Source organism: Lates calcarifer, linkage group LG15 (genome assembly GCF_001640805.2).
Source record: "Lates calcarifer isolate ASB-BC8 linkage group LG15, TLL_Latcal_v3, whole genome shotgun sequence".
Taxonomy (NCBI): Eukaryota; Metazoa; Chordata; class Actinopteri; family Centropomidae; genus Lates; species Lates calcarifer.
In genome coordinates this window covers 18082040-18099825 of record NC_066847.1, presented here as the reverse complement: position 1 = coordinate 18099825, position 17786 = coordinate 18082040, and the positions used below count along the sequence as shown (strand labels likewise).

Below are 17786 nucleotides of genomic sequence, written 5' to 3'. Positions count from 1 at the left end.
AATAGGCTTCTATGTAAAAATGTAGATCATTCTTTAAAAATCATCTGATTCATTTTAATTGTTTGTGAAATGGATAAAATTGCTGTGAATTGCATGAAAATTTGTTTTTCTTTGGAAAACAAAGAAATTTATAAGTGATCCCAAACTTTTGAGCAGTAGTATACATCTGCAGTCCCCCAGCAGGTTACATTTGGACAACAAACGATATTAACATTCAACAAACCAAACAAGCAGATAAATCATAAACAATGCTGTATCACACTTGGTAATACACATTCACTTTCTCTCTCTCTCCCTCCCTCTCTCCCTCTCTCTCTGTCTCTCACACTTACACACTGTCAGTACCATGAGAAGAAACGTGTTGGGTGGTTTTTTTTGTTTAAGTTTAGAGCTACTAATAGAACCACAGCTCTTTATATCATCTGGTATAGCATTCCAATGTATAATGACTTTAACTGAGAAAGGTGACTGTCCAAAGGTTGTATGACAAAGGGATACAGTACAGTTATGTATAGAAGCTATGCTAGTGGATCTTGCAGAGCTAACAGGGTGGTAGCATGTAAACAGGAGGGAGCTATGTCATTTAAAATGTTTATACACTAAGCATACATTTGAAAAAGTCAAATTCTCAAAGCTTAGAAAATTATGTTTCTTGAGGATCTTGCAGTGATGGTGCAAAAATAGCTTTTTATCAAAAATGTCTAAAGCTTATTTGTACAGTGATTCTAAGGGTCTAATAGTTGTTTCATTGGCCTGCTCCCAACAGGTAATACAGTAAGAAATATGGGGAAAAAATCAAAGCATGCATAAATATCTTGGCTGCATCCATAGAAAGAGAGAACCTAATTTGTCTAAAATTTGCCATGTTGTATTTAATAGTTTTAGTCACTTTCTTGATATGTTTCTTGAAGTAAAGATTTGACTGACTCAGTAAAAAAAGAATTAAAAGTAGAAGCAATTGTAACATTGGATTTAGTTGATTTACCCTGAACTATGTCTCCTGAGGAATGTTGTTCCCGCCCAATGACAGATTTGATATTTTTCCAGATTTCTTTACTATTACCCTTTGTCTCATTCATTACTTTGAGATAAAAATGAGATTTGGCTAATCATTCCCCCTTCATTCATCAAGCCTTTATAAATCAACATGTCTGTGTCTCTTCTGGACTTAATAGCCTTCCTTAAGCTGAATCCCTAGTCTTTGCCGCAGGTTTTCATTGAACCAGGGTAGAGTGGGTTTTTCCTATTTTTTTCTGACCTTTAACAGTAAACTTATCTCTTATAAAGTTAATCTTTGTTGTGAATATGTGACAACCATACTCCAAGTTTTCAGCGGATATAGTATATCATCCCAGTCCACATTATTGATTTCAGTGTCAAAAGCAGCTTGTTTACCTTTGGGTATCTGAAAATTAACATTAGTGTAGTGTGGTACAATGTTTTTAAATCTATTTCTAGTTAATTTCCTAGCTACCAGAGTTAAATTATGATCAGAAAAACCAGTGATTAAATTGTAACTTTTAGTTATCCTTATAGGTTTACTAGAAAAAATTTGATCTAGTTGTGTTCTTGAACACTTTGTAATCCTTGTTGACCCTTTTAATAACTGTTCTGATATGATATTTATCTGTGATGGTTTTTAGCTTTTTCCTCTTCACCTTATCATCCCAGTTTAGGTTGAAGTCACCCATGAATATTAACTCTTTGTTGTGATTACACTTTTTCAGAATATCGTTAAACTTGTCATAAAATGTGTCATTTGCAGCTTGGGGTCTATAAAAACCTATAATAAAAAAAGACATTTGTTGGGACAAAACAGTTTTCAGTTTTAACAATGCTTCTAATGTTTAAATGTCCACTGAAAAGTCCACTTGGTTTAAGCTTTGGCCCCCATATAACCTTCACATGGTTGACAGAAAAGTTTTGGAAGACCTCTGTTTTCTTACTGCAGGGTTACAACACTACCCCGAGTAGTGTCGGCTGTGTGTTCCTTATTAGATCATAGCTCCCAATAGCACACTCCGTTTAGAGAAGAGCCAGGTACAGGTGAACCATAGGCACTCACCTCCATGGGAGACACCTCAGATCTAGGAGGCGGCCCAGCATCAGAATCTGGGGCAACTAGTCCTGGATTTAGTTGAATATCCCCAGATAGCAGCAATATCAGGAGTAGGGTACCATGGATCTTTTGAGATGGACTGGTGAGTGTCCGTTGTTCAGTGGTTTGTTTACATAGGCCTCTTGTGGCTTGTCCATGTCGCAAAACAGATGAGTAAATTGCATAGAGGCCCAGCAAGCAGTAATGAAGACTTACGGCATGAGCGGTAACTGCATAGTTAGAGTGTAAGCAGTTTTCACTTGATCAAGCCTCTTGTTGTCTCCAATGATTTCAAACAGCGTAGATAGTCGGTGTTTATTGCTCTGAACAGGTAGACTCACAGAGGTAGTGCAACAGTGGTCAGCAGCAACAGAATAAAGAGCACAGTATGGATCTCTTGCCAGATCTTGAGTTTGTAGTGTTTAACAAAACAGAATAAATTTAATGTGGCAACTGACAAGTGGGTTTTATCACAAGATGAATGGCTTTCTTCATGTAAAAAGAAGTGCAGATCCACAGCCCCTGCCATGCTACATCTCCTCGCTGCCGCCATCATGCCACACTTCACAGCTGCATTTTAGGTGCAGTGTTTTCCTATTATGATTTAGTATAACATTTTGTCACAGTTCTTGTTTTCAGAGGCTACTTTATATTTAGTTTTAGTCTTGTTTATGCTAAAGAAAAGGTTGTCAAAGAATATTTTTCATTATACTTTACATTTACGAAATCAACGCTGATTGAGAGTCTTCCATCATTACCCAAACTGAGTAAAATACATACAAATTCTCACCAGCATGTCTTTCTCGTATGCAAACTACACTGTGGCTCCTGTGGCTATTTACCTTATTTTTCTTTATTTTCTACTTTGACAAGTAGTCCATCTGTGTCTTAAGGGACGTTTAGAAAGTGACTTTGAAAGTCCTGAGTCTTTACTTCAGGATCATTGTGTTAAACAGTGTTACAAACATGGTGATGACACTTGTTTTAAGTTCCATTGATATGGCTTCATAAATTTTAAGTGCTGCTCTGGCTTGTGTACTGTTCATTCAATCTCCTTTGAGCTGCCGCATTTGAGCCTCGTTATCCATGGATTGTGGCTTGCCTGAGAGTAGGCTCTTGTTTTAATTGCAGATTTTAACCTGATGAATTTGATTTCATCTTCTGATCCCTCTCTTGGCATGCTCCACAGCCTCAAAGGGAAAAGCTTTTCTCTCTCTTTCATGCTCATCCTTCACTCTACCTCCAATGCTTAGAGAACAAAGGCATACATTACGCAAATAGACCTCAGTATCATTTTTGTGTGACAGGCAAGTATTTTTAAGCTCTGAAGGGTTTCTGAGCTGAGGCTGAAAAATCCACCTTTTACCACTGAAAGCAGAGAGAAATGGTAATTAGTTTAAGAGAAGTGCTGTGCAATGTGAGATGAAGTCTTGTTTTTCCTCCCAGCCTTTTAAGGATCGCTGCGAGTGGTTCTATGAGCATCTGCTGGCTGGCCAACCAGACTCAGACATGGTTCATCGTCCAGTCAACGAGAATGACATCCTCCTCATCCATAGAGGTACAAACTGTCCTCACAGTAGACTTCCACTGTTCATGTCTGATGAGAAGATCACAAGTCCATTTACAAATGTAATTTACTGTCCAGTGCAGTGTTGCCTGGTTTATTGGCAGATGCACAAATCTAATCTCTGAAGGCAGATATGTGCCAGCTGGTACAGTGTGAATGCATTGTGTCACTTTAGGCCCACATTAATGACACCAAACAGACACCAAAAACTCCTCTCTGAAAGCCTTATTAATTGGATTTTGTTCTGCTTCTTGCACTGCATTAAAAATGCAAGGGGCTGAATTATTGTGTGTGTGTGTGTGTGTGTGTGTGTTTGTTTGTTTGTTTTTTCAGATACTAATGAGTCTATGAAAAGCGTTCCACCTATATCTATCTAAGTGCAATGTTGGCAGCCCCACTATGCCAATGCAGTGTTCTAATGGAAATAAATACATAGTGCTACTGTTTGGCAACACCTGTGGTTACTAATGGTATGAGCAAATGCAGTTTAAGAAAACAGGTTCCAGAGTTCTGTTCAAAATAACATTTAGCACTGGAAGCAGCAAATATGCCTAAAGCAACTACTGTCAAAAATGCTGTTGTTTTCTGCATTTCTTGAAATGCATGGCTCTGGATCACATCCAATACATTACAATCATGCATCATTTCCTGTGAAAACCATGCATGTGGGTACACAATTTCAATCCCATGTGGACAGGTGTACTCTGTTAGTAACAGAGAGACTACTAAATAGAGAGGCAATTACAGATCATTAATATGTTGAAAGACTATTGCTGAAGAGATACCAAGCATAAATGATATTGAATATTTTAATATTAAATTCCGTAATATGGAAGAATTTATACTACTATATTAGAATAACAAATATAGTGATCAAGAAGAAACTTTAATTACATTTCTTTTCCTTAAATGTCACATTTTTTCAACAACATCCAGTGTGGATGGTGGTTATGAATGGGAGGATCCAACTACAGAAGTAAAGATGCTGCCTGATGCAAAATTTTGTGATAAAGTGATTAATGTCAAGTTCTACAGTGTGTGGATTTTTGCCAATAAGTGACAGTAACTTGCCTGCTTCTATGCAGTTTGTCCTTTGTATGAGTAAGAGAACAGAAATTATGTACCTCCGACCCTGACAGCTATATTTTCCCATCTGCTCTTCCCATCTTCCTCTCCTTGACATTTTGTTCTACACCAATTATATTTTTCTATTCCACTAACAGACTCCATATTCAGGAGTAGCTGTGAGATGGTTTCCAAGTCCACCAATGAGAAACTCAAACAGGGCATTGCTGTGCGTTTCCATGGCGAGGAGGGGATGGTAAGTTTCTAAAGTCATATGACACTGCATAGTTCTCCTAAGCAGAGTTGTCTTTGTGGTTTGCGTTGAACCTTTCTGTGTGTTTCAGGGTCAGGGCGTGGTTCGGGAATGGTTTGACATCCTGTCCAGTGAAATCATCAATCCAGACTATGCACTGTTCACTCAGTCTGCTGATGGTAGATCACGTTTCCTTACAGCTACAACATTCAGTGTGACAAGCAGACCTTTATCATGTGGAATGAAGGGGTGTGTTTGTGATCTACAGGTACCACTTTTCAACCCAACAGTAACTCCTCAGTGAACCCAGACCACCTGAACTATTTCCAGTTTGCAGGTCAGATTCTGGGTTTGGCTCTTTACCACCGTCAGCTGGTGAACATCTACTTCACACGCTCCTTCTACAAACACATACTGGGTAAAATATATTAATATTAATAATATTTGACCTGTGTTGAAGCTTACATACAGGCAAAAGAACATTGTTGACGTTGCTGACGAGTTCTTCAACTATCTTGGTCGCCTGTGGGCGTACACAGAATGTCCCACACAGTCTTTGTTGCATCATCCCATACTTTGTCTGACATTTTTGGAGCTTTATGTATCTCACCTCTTTCAGGTTTAGCATTATACAACCTGATCCAGTGATCATGACTTTCCATACTATATTTATTAATATGTGTTTGTTTATATGTGTTTTTCAGGTATCCCAGTGAACTACCAGGATGTATCGTCCATCGATCCAGAGTACGCTAAGAACCTGCAGTGGATCCTGGACAATGACATCAGTGATCTGGGTCTTGAGTTAACCTTCTCTGTAGAGACGGACGTGTTCGGAGCCATGGAGGAAGTGCCACTCAAACCTGGAGGGACAAGCATCCTGATCACCCAAGACAACAAGGTCAGTCACCGCAAACAGCAGAGGCATATAATGCAAAACTTGTTTGTTTGTTGAAAGGACAAGCTGTAGGTAATATTTTACAGTTTTTCCTAATTATTTCACTATTTTTTCTGGAAAAACTCAAAATACTTATAATTTGAAACTAATTGCAAGCAAAATAGAGACAGACATTTTTAAACTAATGTGTGAGGGCCCCATATTTGTTGGGATTATAAATAATAAAAAACTAAGTTCAGCTTCACGAAATTTAGTGTTCCATTAATATCAGCTTTTTCTTTTAATTTTTTTTTTCTCCTCTGTTTGAAGAGACACTGCTTCTTATCAGTCAAACAAAAAATAAAAAAGGTAAAGTGTTTTACTATCAGTAACATTTAAACATATTTGTGCTGTAAGAGAACATTGTCTTTTCAATGTGCTGTCAAGATGGTGTGTCTTTAATCACTATTCAAAGTTGAATTACATCCCAAACCATAGGTCTTTTGACAGTTACACATTTTTGAAGGACATTTTTATTTGTCCTTTGGGTTCTTTGTTTCCCCTAGTCTGGCCCCTCCCCCGGGACCAATTTGCCTGGTCAAGAAGCTGCCCAGTAGCAAGGTGCTGGGTGTGGAGGTAGAGAGCAGTACTTGTGGAGTGGCAGACAGGCCATGTCTAAATATAACTATGCTGACTTGCTGTCACTCCCAAATTGATCATTTTGTTGATTGTGCTGCAGGCTCACTGCAAATGACACTTGACTCTATTTCCCCTCCAAAGAAAAGCAGATAATAGGCAAATATTACAAAAACTTGAAAGGATCTGGCACTCCAACAAACTGGAAGACTCTCACCTCACTTAGTCTGCCAAGATGTATGTGTGTGTGTGTGTATATATACACATACACACACATATCACATTTAAGAGCTGTTTCTAAGGAATGGATTGATCATAGAGGTGATATTAACAGGAGGGAGATATTAACAGGCTATATGCCACAGTCCTTTAAAGTAGCTGCAATTAAACCTATTGTTTAAAAGCCTAATCTCTCTCTCTGTATTTAACCTTCCCCTTCTCTATAAGATCCTTTACAAAGCAGTCACCAATCAGTTGTGTGGATGAAGAAACTGCACTAAGCTAAGTCCTATTTATCAAATTGATTTCAGTTTCCACATGTACAATGAATCTGTATACAAAAGTTAGACACAGAGTTCTACAAGGTTATGTGCTTGGACAGAACAATATACAGAATAATAACAGTTTTTAAACTTTCATTGTTGTGCAGATTGCCCAGTTATATTTGTCAGTAAAGCCTGATGAAACCAACTACTTAGCTAAACTTCAAGAATGCTTTGGACCTGCAATTATCTTCTATTAAACTCAGACAAGTTATATATACAAGTACTTGGTCCTACACACATCAGAAAACATTATATAACAATATAGTTACTTTAGATGGCATGGTCCAGGCTTTCAGTATCAGGGCAGTGGTATTGGCAATCGCGTCCTTTAACACCCACATAAAATAAACTTCATGCTTCAATGCTGCTGCACATGAGCTGAGAGATTCATCCTATACCAGCCTCTCATTGCACTGGCTCCCTGTGAAATCCAGAGTAGAATTTAAAGTCTTTAACCTCACCTAACCTAAATGATTAGGCACTATCATATCTTAAAGAGCTCATAGTACCCCATTATCCTACTAGAACACTGCACTCCCAGAATGCAGGCTTACTTCATCTGTACGCATTCATATCCCATTAATGCATGTTAGCAACTCAGAATCTTCTTCCCCTCATAATGCTGTGTAAGTATTTCTGCCTCTGGAGCTGTACAGTCTAGATCTGAGACTGCAAGCATCCTGCTGTCCCCATGATTCTACTCTAAACCCACTGCTACAATTATTATTATTATTATTATTATTATTATTATTATTATTACACATGTATACAGATGACTATCCACTCAGAGTCTGGTTCTGCTTGAGGTTTCTTCCTGTTAAAAGGGAGTTTTTCCTCACCACTGTCAAATATTTTCTCATGGGGTAATGGCGGGTCTCCGCAAATAATAATAATAATTGTAAAGAGTAGGGTCTAGATCTGCTCTACGTGAAAAGTGCCCCTAAATAGTTTCTCTTATGATTTAGTTCTGCATAAATAGAACTGACTTGACTTGACTTGATATAACATCAGTTTACATTTTTATGTATATATTGATCTCTCTCCCGTCTCACAGCAAGAAGGTTCTGGGTTCGAGCCCTGGTTTGAGCCTGGGGCTTTTCTGTGTGGAGTTTACATGTTCTCCCTGTGCCTGTGTGGGTTCTCTCCGGGCACTCCAGCTTCCTCCCACAGTCCACGGACATGCAGCTTAGGTTAATTGGTAACTCTAAATTGGCTGTAGGTGTGAATGTGAGTGTGATTCGTTGTTTGTCTATATGTGTTGGCCCTGCAATGGATTGGCAATCCATACAAGGTGTACCCTGCCTCTCGCCCATTGACAGCTGGGATAGGCTCCAGTCCCCCTGCTACCCTTAACGGATAAGTAGTATAGATGATGGATGGATGGATGGATGGATGGATGATCTCTCTCCTCCAGGTTTTTAATTAGAGAATGCAGTGCTGCAGTGCTCCTGCAGATGGCACTGTCTTGTAAAGCAGGGAACAGTCCAACAGGAATAGAGAGAATAACTAAAGAATGTATGAGTTATGTCTGTTTCTCTTGTCCATCAGTATTTATTTTTGAAGACTCTGATCATTGTGTGTGTGTGTGTGTGTGTGTGTATCTGTATCCTCTCTCAGGCCGAGTATGTACAGCTGGTGACGGAGCTGAGGATGACACGAGCCATCCAGCCTCAGATAAATGCCTTCCTACAAGGATTCCACACTTTCATTCCCGCCTCTCTCATCCAGCTTTTCGATGAATATGAATTGGTTAGTCATCCTTCTCTCACCTTCCTCTCTTTTTCTGCGTCTGCCAGGGGGTGGGTGGGGGGTGGTCACCTTGAAGCTCTGCCCTCTTCACCAGCTTGATGAGAGTTTTTTTCTGTGTGTTGGCATGTTTCATGTCCCCTCTCCTCTCAATGCCTATCCCACCCTGGATTTGTTGGTCATATCTTGGTCATGTTCTCATTAGAGGGCAACTGCCAACTGAAGAGCCTGTTTGATGTTTTCAGAGCACAGCAGCTGTTTTCCTCTCACTCTGATCTGCTGCTTTCAGTAGTATTAATCTACATAGAGTTTGAAGGATAAAGATGGCAATGTTCAAATATTTTCTCATTGACCGAAAAATCCCATATGCAATATTATGAACACATCAACCCAGATTGCATAGTACATATTAGTTGTGTACTGCTGCTGCATTATAAAGAGTAATCGCTTACTCAGGAAAGTTCCAAATGTTAAAGGAGTAATTTGAGATTTTAAGCACCCTAATAGGCAGGGACAGTAAGGAGCATGAGGAAAAAGATTCTTTGGCCTCACAAAACAAAAACTGAACCCTTTGGGCAGAACTCCAAATACAAGGGCAAACACTAGGCACTATTCTTTACCTCATTACCTGTTTGATACCATCAATAGCCTACCTATGCTGAATCATCAGGTGTGCTTCTCAGTGGCAGTTTCGCAGCAGTTGGACAGCTGTGCTGGGCCCAGCAAGGCTGAAGCACTGGGAAAACACACGATTAGTGAGAGGTTCAGAAAACGCTGGAAAATTACTCAGATTACTATTCAGCAAACAAAGTGTCCAGGAGTGTTACCACATGGTATACAGGCACGATACAGGCACACACACACACACACACACACACAAAAGGACAACCTAAGAGGAGGGGACACGCAGAGGAGGTCGTAACATTTTACTAATCACCTCCTTTTGTTTCTACTGTAGAGGAAATGAGGCAACTTTACATTTATGATTATTAATTTATATTTGTGACATTATATGAAGTTTTGAAGTAATGCAATATTAACCTTTCCCCTGTCAAGATTTTGGAAAAAAATGATAAATGGCTGAATTTATTCTGTGTACAATCCATGAAATAACAGATATTTAATAGATTCTGAAATTGATTGATTTTATATCCTCAGTATTTCGGCCCCTCTGAGCATCTCCTTTTGACAACCGTAAGACGAATAATGCGCTGTCTTGCTTCAGAGCTTTTCACACTTTATGTCATACATCTCTTCTTTTTGTTTTGCCAAGTTCTGTGGGCTATAGCAATCACAGGTGATGGCCCTAGTTCTTTGCGGCTAAAAAGCTCATATAAAGTGCAATAAAAAGTTCAGAGGCAGTTTGTTGTGAATGAATTGAGCGCAGCATGGTAGTACGCATGCAGGAGATGTGAGAAATAACTCACTCCTAAATTCATCCCCTAGGGTCAGACTGTCAGCACCGTTGACACTGTTCCTGCACTGTTCCACACACACTGCATTAAAAATGTGCTGTACCAACACAATCATCACTTGCCCTACTTGCTTGATTTGGCTCCCTATGATTTCCCTCTCTTCCCCGAAATGAAATTCAAACTGAAGGGTTACCATTTTAACACGGTGGTGGAGATAGTTTAGATGGTGCCTGACATTCTTACAGGACTTTCAGGGTGTTCCAAGCATAGTAGGAATGCTGGGAGCAGTGTATTGCTGCACAAGGTGACTATCTTGAAGGGGATGGTAGTCAAATTTAAATCAGGCATGGTTTTTGCTTGCTTGATCACACCTTCTATAACATTTCACCATGGGTTTCAGTCTCCCATTTTCCTTTCAAGTAATCTGAGTATCCTCAAATTAATAATTTTTATGTCCTCCAACGCTGTTTTGTTTTCTTTTTCCAGTTTCATCAATCTCTTATCACTCTCATTGGCAGTTGCCTCAAGAGCATATACTCTGGTTATAGAGGACATTACCTGTGGTTGAAACTTTTCTAGATTTTTGTTGTTGGGCTTCAGGCTGCACTAGTTCTCATGAGTGCAGCATGTTCAGTGTTTGCAATTGTTAAAAGATAAAAAAAAAGGTCTGGGCATACGTCACCATGTGTATGTATGTGTCCACTGTAAAACCCAATACTGATTCAGTTTAAAAAACAGCAAAATGAAACAAACATACAGAACATTGATGAAACTTGAAATCTGAGACTTTTACACCATTGCCTCCTCCAATGGAAAGTGCCAAGGAAGTATCCTGATCAGATGCCATAACCACTTTTGCCATGAAGGAGCAGTGGCTGTATTCCTGTGGATGTCTGAGCTCCTTACTCTGTTCATAAGGGTGAACCTAGCCACCTTTCTGAGAAAATTCATTTCAGCAGGAATTTAGTTTCTGCTGCTCATATTTGTGATTTCATGCTTTTAATCTCTATCCAGAGTTCATGACCACAGGTGTGGCTTGGAACATAGATCGACAGGCAGATCGAAAGCTTCGCCTTCCAGCTTAGCTCAATCTTCACAACAACAGTCTGGTGCAACACTGACATAAGTGCAGATGCTGCACCAATCCACCTGTCACCCTGAGAAATGTAAACTCCTTTACTTGAGGCAGGAACGCACTCCCAACCCAAAGGGAGGAATCCTCCATTTAACAGCAGAGGACCATGGCCTCCTTGGAGGTGCTGAATTTTATCCCAACCCCTTCATACTCTGCTGCAAACTGTCTGAAGCCAAAAGAATCACATCATTTGCAAAAAGCAGAGAGGTGATTCTGAGGTCCCCAGGGACAACCCTGGTGGAAGTCAACACCAGCTGGTAATGTGCCTGACTTCTACCCTCCCATATCCCATACTTTCTCAGGGCCCCCCACAAGACCCAGGAGGAACATGATCATAAGCCTTCTCTAAGTCCACAAAACACATTTAAACCATTAGAGATTTTCCAGGCACGTCCAAATGGCAGGAGACCCCAGGGTAGACCCCAGACCCAATAATAACACTGGAGAGACCATACATCTCATCTGGCCTGGGAATGCTTTGGAATCCCCCAGGAGGAACTGGAAAACATTGCTTGGGTTAGGACATCTAGACCACCTTGCTTAACCTTGGGGGCAGCTGTGGTTCAGGTGTTGGGGTGGATTGTGCACTGATTGCAGGGTTTGGAGGTTTGATCCCCAGCACTTGGAAGTCACTTTGGATAGTGGCATCTGCTAAATGGGTAAATGTAAATATAAGATTATGGAAATGGAAAAAGTTAGATCTGTATATCTCTAACAGTCATTGCAAGTAGAGGCCAGTTCTTAGATAACCAGTTTAGAAATTTACTGTATGTTACTTATTTTAACATCTGATATGTGTTTAGGAGCTCCTGCTGTCAGGGATGCCAGAGATTGATGTGCAGGATTGGTGCAGGAACACCGAGTACACCAGTGGCTATGACCCTCAGGAGCCAGTAATCCAGGTAGGCTCTACATCTGACATGGGTTAAATCCTTTGAGTAATTTCATTTGAATCATTTCAGTTTTTAGTAACATTGATGTTTACCAGTTTGGTTCTCCAAACCTTAGGTACAGGTTGTCACCTTATTGAATTTGAATTGAAGAATTGAAGAATTAAAAAAAAAAAAAAGTTTGAAGAATTTAAAGGAAAGCAACATTTACCAAACAATGACAAACATTAGGATCACTCAAACATCATGTTTCCTGCTTTCTCCTTCATCAGTCTTTAACTCTGCATAAAGTTTGAGAGCCAGATGTGCCTAGACATCAGATGTTTACTAGGGGATCCATCGATCGACATTGATTCAACGATCCAATAGCATCGATCCAAAATGAAAACATTGATCAGATATCATACATATTGTAACGTCCCTCATAAAGCAAAATTGTATCGTAGCAGACTTTGTGAAATAGGTGGACATCGAATTCAAATCCGTACAGGGTGTACCTTGCCTCTCACCCATTGACAGCTGGGATAGGCTCCAGCCCCCCTGCTACCCTTAATGGATAAGTAGTATAGATGATGGATGGATGGATGGATGGATGATCTCTCTCCTCCACGTTTTTAATTAGAGAATGCAGTGCAAATCTATATAATATTATATCATGATGAAACTTGTGATTTACACCCCTAATGTTTACCACTTGACATTGACACTCATAGGTGTTATTCATAAAGCATTGCTTCATTTGTGAACTTTGTACCAGAATCTGAATATAAAATTGTACTGGATTGGATTTAAAACTCTCTTTCTGCTTCATGCATTTTCTGACTTACCTGGAAGTGAATTAAGTAAATACATGTATGTATTTTCAGCCCATTTGATCATTTTACTTTTGAACATATAGTGCATTTGAAAAGTATTCAAACCCCTTCGCTTTTTTCACATTATTTCATGTTATGTTGCAGCCTTATGCTAAAAATACTTTCTGAATGCACCAGAGTTGCACAAGGGTTTCTGTACACATTGATCAAATATTGCCAACTTAAATACCACAACGTTCAAAATAACTCATGATGAGAATGTTGTTGGAGAACCTGCTACATTCCTGTCACAACTTATTTTTACACAAACAAAACAACCTCATTCTCTGGGTTATCTCACTCTGTCTTCCTGTGATAATCTGTCTGCCTTATTTACAGTGGTTCTGGGAGGTGGTGGAGAGCCTGACCCAGGAGGAACGGGTTCTTCTGCTTCAGTTTGTTACTGGAAGGTTTGTATGCAAGATTTAGAGTATAGTTCTTGATATTTAAAAAAAAATGTGTGAATGTCTTGTTATGGGAATCTTCTGTTGATTAAAGCACAGAGTCAACGGTTATCTTTCTGTAAGTTTAATTCATATGTTTGCAAACAGACCCATTGCACAATGAGTACTGAGTACAGTAGATTATAGATTAAATGCAATTCAGACAAGGTTATGTTGACGAAGAGGAAAACATCTTCCAGAGATTACACAACAGTGTAGCCCTGAGAGAAAGGGGTCAACACCCTCAGGAGATTACACAGCTATGCAGCCTCGCATTAGCTCCTGTCCTTGATGGGGCTAGGAGCCCTGCCAGTTTAACCTTGTTGGTGTACAGAGAATGAGGCCCCCATGATCTTATTCACAGTTCTGGGGTCTCCACTATCTGTCTCCTTTTGTTGACATGTAGAACAGGCTGGAAAAGTACTGAGCATATGATATTTCATAAGGCACTTGTAATGAAGCATCTTTCTCCATCAGTTCCAGGGTTCCTCATGGTGGTTTTGCTTACCTGATGGGTGGCAGCGGTTTACAAAAGTTCACTGTTGCTGCAGTGCCATACACCTCCAACCTACTGCCTACCTCTAGTACCTGGTAATCACTCTATTTCTCTGTCACTCTCTTCCTATTGGCTTAGTTCTATTTAAGCCTGTAGTATGCAATTCTGGTCTTTTTTGAGATGTTCATTCTATTATTCTTGACTTTCCATGATCTCATGGGATTTGTCTTGGTCTTGGCCACCAGCATTACCTTTGCCCTCAATGAGATCCAGTTGGCTTTTAATTTATATGCCACTTCTGTATCAGACTGGACAGGCTGCTCTGCTGTCAGTCAGCCATCAGTTCCCCATAGAGATGTTGAATTCTTGAATATCTTTATTGACAAGTGCAAGTACTGCATATTTTCCTGTGTGTGCCTTTGCCATGTAACAACAATACTCATTTCCTAGTTAGTTTAGTAGTTAGTTTTTGGAAAAGAGCTATGTAATTTGGTGTTAATAATATTATTAATTATTATTATCTAAGACAGTTTTCAGAGGAACTTCTTAAAATGAACTAAGTTATTGTCTTTTTATTTTTGTTAAATTGTTTGCTTGCCTGGAAACAAATGACATTCTGACCCCCCCCTCAAATTACATATTCTTTTTTTCTGGGAAACTATAGGGAACCATTGGACCTGGAAATGCAACATTTAGGCATGTTTATGTATAAAATGCCCCAATTTGAATTCCTGAAGGAACATCAATCTTTCAGCCTCGGAGTTAAATGAGTTGATTCTGTTCTGCATACGCAGTATTTAATTGGACTACGGTACTCATTATTGCTATCACATTTCAAACTATTTTCTAAATCTAAAGGACTATAATGAGTGATGATCTATCACAGTTGACTCTCACTATGAAGACCAGTAAACTGTGTAGGACTTGGCTTTGACTCAGTCTTAAACTCCTCACAGTTAGGCTTGTTTATTGGCTCGGTGCCATACTTCTACTGTGCTGGCAAGGATGCTCAACAGTACTCCAAAGGTGTAGGTTTATTCTTCATTGGAAAAAACCCTTGTTATCTCCCGTCAACCCTGTTAAAGATTAAGGAATGACTCAACAGACATACAGACACAGTACAAGTCACTCTACAGCCATAACAGAGGGACGGTTGGCAGATATTACTCAGCACTAGAGGGCACTATGTGTCTTCAGTGTTGTCGGCACTGGGTAATAATGTTCTCGTACACTGATGGAACACTTTGAAAACATTTGCGATCTCTGTGAGGCAGAATGTGCATTGAGTAATTCAATTCATACCAGTACTCCTCCACTGGCTTGATGTGAGCTATCATGACCACAGTGTTACACAGTGCTGAACATGTTCCCCCATCCCCTTTTGTTTTCTCTCCTATTTGCAGTATCAACATGCTGAAACTACCCGAATACCCGAGTCAGGAGGTCCTGAGAGACAGGCTGCTGGTAGCTCTGCACTGTGGGAGCTATGGGTACACCATGGCATAAATATCATATCAGTTCCTGCTACTGTGAGGATCTGCACGCTTATGCAACTCCTCCACAGACACTGTTTTTATTGTCAGGCACTGCTTTTGATGACAAAAAGGAAATCCAGCTACTAGAAAGGCACAACACAGGTTCAGAACCTTTTTTTTTTGTTATGCAATTAATAGTTTAATATCTAAATTTGACAATTTTCATGTATATGTATATTTATTAAAAAACACAAACACAAAAATAAACATTTTTTTTTCTTCTGGATTATTACAAATTTGACCAAAGAAATACACATAATAAAATAAATGCCAAGGATAAATATTCATTGATTTCATAGCAACAATAAGTTTTAATTTTAGTTTGACCTTAGTGTATCAAAGACTGGCTTTATCCGGCTGTGGTGCAGCATGTGTGTTTGCAAAACATAAACTGTAGACAATGAAGTAGGTACTGGAGATACTGTATGGCCACTGCATTTTCTATTTGCCTACATTGTTGTCTGAACACAAGCCTCCATCCCCATAGCATAAAATGCATGTGTCATGTTTACTGTGAAGTTCATTATAATTTTTTAAGTCAGTATTTTGCTGTCAGCTATATTTGTGCTTCATGAAAGGATAGCAATATTCTTTAGTGATGGCCTTCTGTTTATATTTGTCCCTGTTTAGTAACTTTAATGAGGAATGATACAATATATCCACACATCCACAAATGTTTGGCTTGCAGTGCCAAAAAGTAAAAGCTGGAATCATTTTAAATACATTCTTTTATCTGTATTTTGCCTACTCAAAGATGCTGAAAATGTGCTTTAAATCTGAAAGGAATGGGGATCATGTCATGAATGTATCTGCCAACTTGGTTTTCCTTCTTTCCATTTGTGAATGGAGTGCACATATTGATTTGATATGTACAATCCCATTATCAAGCAGTATTGTTTTTAATGCCTCATCTAAAAACTTTTATAAACATATTGTTGTTTGAAAATTGAACATTTATACATACATCTGATATGTCTTCAGTATCAAATTATGTAGTTTACCATAAATGTGTTGTTCTTTGAGATTTTATCCAATAAAATTAGTTTTGATAAGCCAGGTGATCCAGTAATGAGCTGCGCAGGAGAAATGTGTCTCTTGTCTGTGTGGTAATGAATAAAGGGAGGTATTGAGAGTAAGAGGAAGGTACAAGCAGCTAAGGTGCAGCCCTTTGGTGTGTCAGTACCTTTTGGTGTGAGGACATAGCATTCACACCCACTGTGTGAGTGCCATGTTGGGTCACCAGTTTAAAGCAGCAGGTCCACTGCTGCTAAATGGCCCCTAACCAGTGTTTAGCAAGTCCAACATCTGCTGCAGCTCTGATCAGACAGCATGTTACACTGGCTGCAACCTCTGCCTTGCTCCTCACCCCGTTACAGTATCGGACCAGTATTGATTGCGCTCCAGAAAACAACATCAACAGCAAGTCCAATCAATGTCTGGTAACAGAAATATTAATTCTGTTAAAGATCAGAAACCCCTTTAGAATACTATTAAAAGCTCTAAAAGGTGACTGAATAGAGAATAAAGCAGCTATAGAACAATGCAATAATAATACATGTATTTAGCAATTGAATACCTAAGCATGAATAAACATGACTGAATACTTAACATTAAAATTTAAATACCACTGAAATATTTAGAATTTGTGTGGTTTGAATTTCCCTTTTAATTGTTTTATGGCTCACAAATAATACAAAATATTTACTATTTAAAAAATTGATAATAACATTCAGCTTGCTGAATAACATTCAGCATTTTATGTATGCATTTACAGTGTTATAATTGAATGAATCACAATTATTTAGCCTTTAATATCTAAATTGTTTTTCATTGTGACATGAATTTTCCATGCCTCACTGAAATAAAATCATAACACAGGCAACAAAGAGGTGTATAACATTTCAGTGCTATCCAGCAGAGGGCAGCAGAGACCAACCCAAACTAAATAGGCTACAAAGCACTAGCATTAGTTTTAGATGAGGTGAGACTGTTCATTGCAGAATGAAAACAATTAACTGTCCAGCTTGCCACAAGGCCCTCAATGACCAGGTGAAGGTAAGTGCGAAGGTTCCCATTATTGTTCAGTTTGTCAGGCACACACTCAACAGCAACGTGAGGTGGATACAGAGGATCTGACGCTGGCCCTCCACCTGAGAGAGGTGGAACTTAAAACAAAAACCTTTGAGGCTAAGCTCATGCATCTTCACCTTGAAGCTGGGCTACATGCGAGT

The 17786-nt window shown here is 39.2% G+C and overlaps 1 protein-coding gene across 2 annotated transcripts in view; it reads left to right on the top strand.

Moving 5' to 3' along the window:
• The window catches only part of hace1 (HECT domain and ankyrin repeat containing E3 ubiquitin protein ligase 1), a 33298-nt gene extending 16691 nt beyond the window's left edge, over positions 1-16607 (top strand). The window contains exons 15-24 of one of the 2 annotated variants that reach the window (XM_018665750.2): positions 3545-3656; positions 4889-4986; positions 5075-5162; positions 5252-5401; positions 5688-5884; positions 8659-8790; positions 12141-12239; positions 13421-13491; positions 14002-14115; positions 15424-16607. In XM_018665750.2, coding sequence (XP_018521266.1) covers positions 3545-3656; positions 4889-4986; positions 5075-5162; positions 5252-5401; positions 5688-5884; positions 8659-8790; positions 12141-12239; positions 13421-13491; positions 14002-14115; positions 15424-15526 — 1164 coding nt within the window. In that variant the 3' untranslated portion in view covers positions 15527-16607. Of the gene's footprint in view, positions 1-3544; positions 3657-4888; positions 4987-5074; positions 5163-5251; positions 5402-5687; positions 5885-6943; positions 7059-8658; positions 8791-12140; positions 12240-13420; positions 13492-14001; positions 14116-15423 lie in introns of those variants that run through there. The other variant, XM_018665753.2, reaches the window with a different exon arrangement.
• Positions 16608-17786: the final 1179 nt, after the last annotated feature.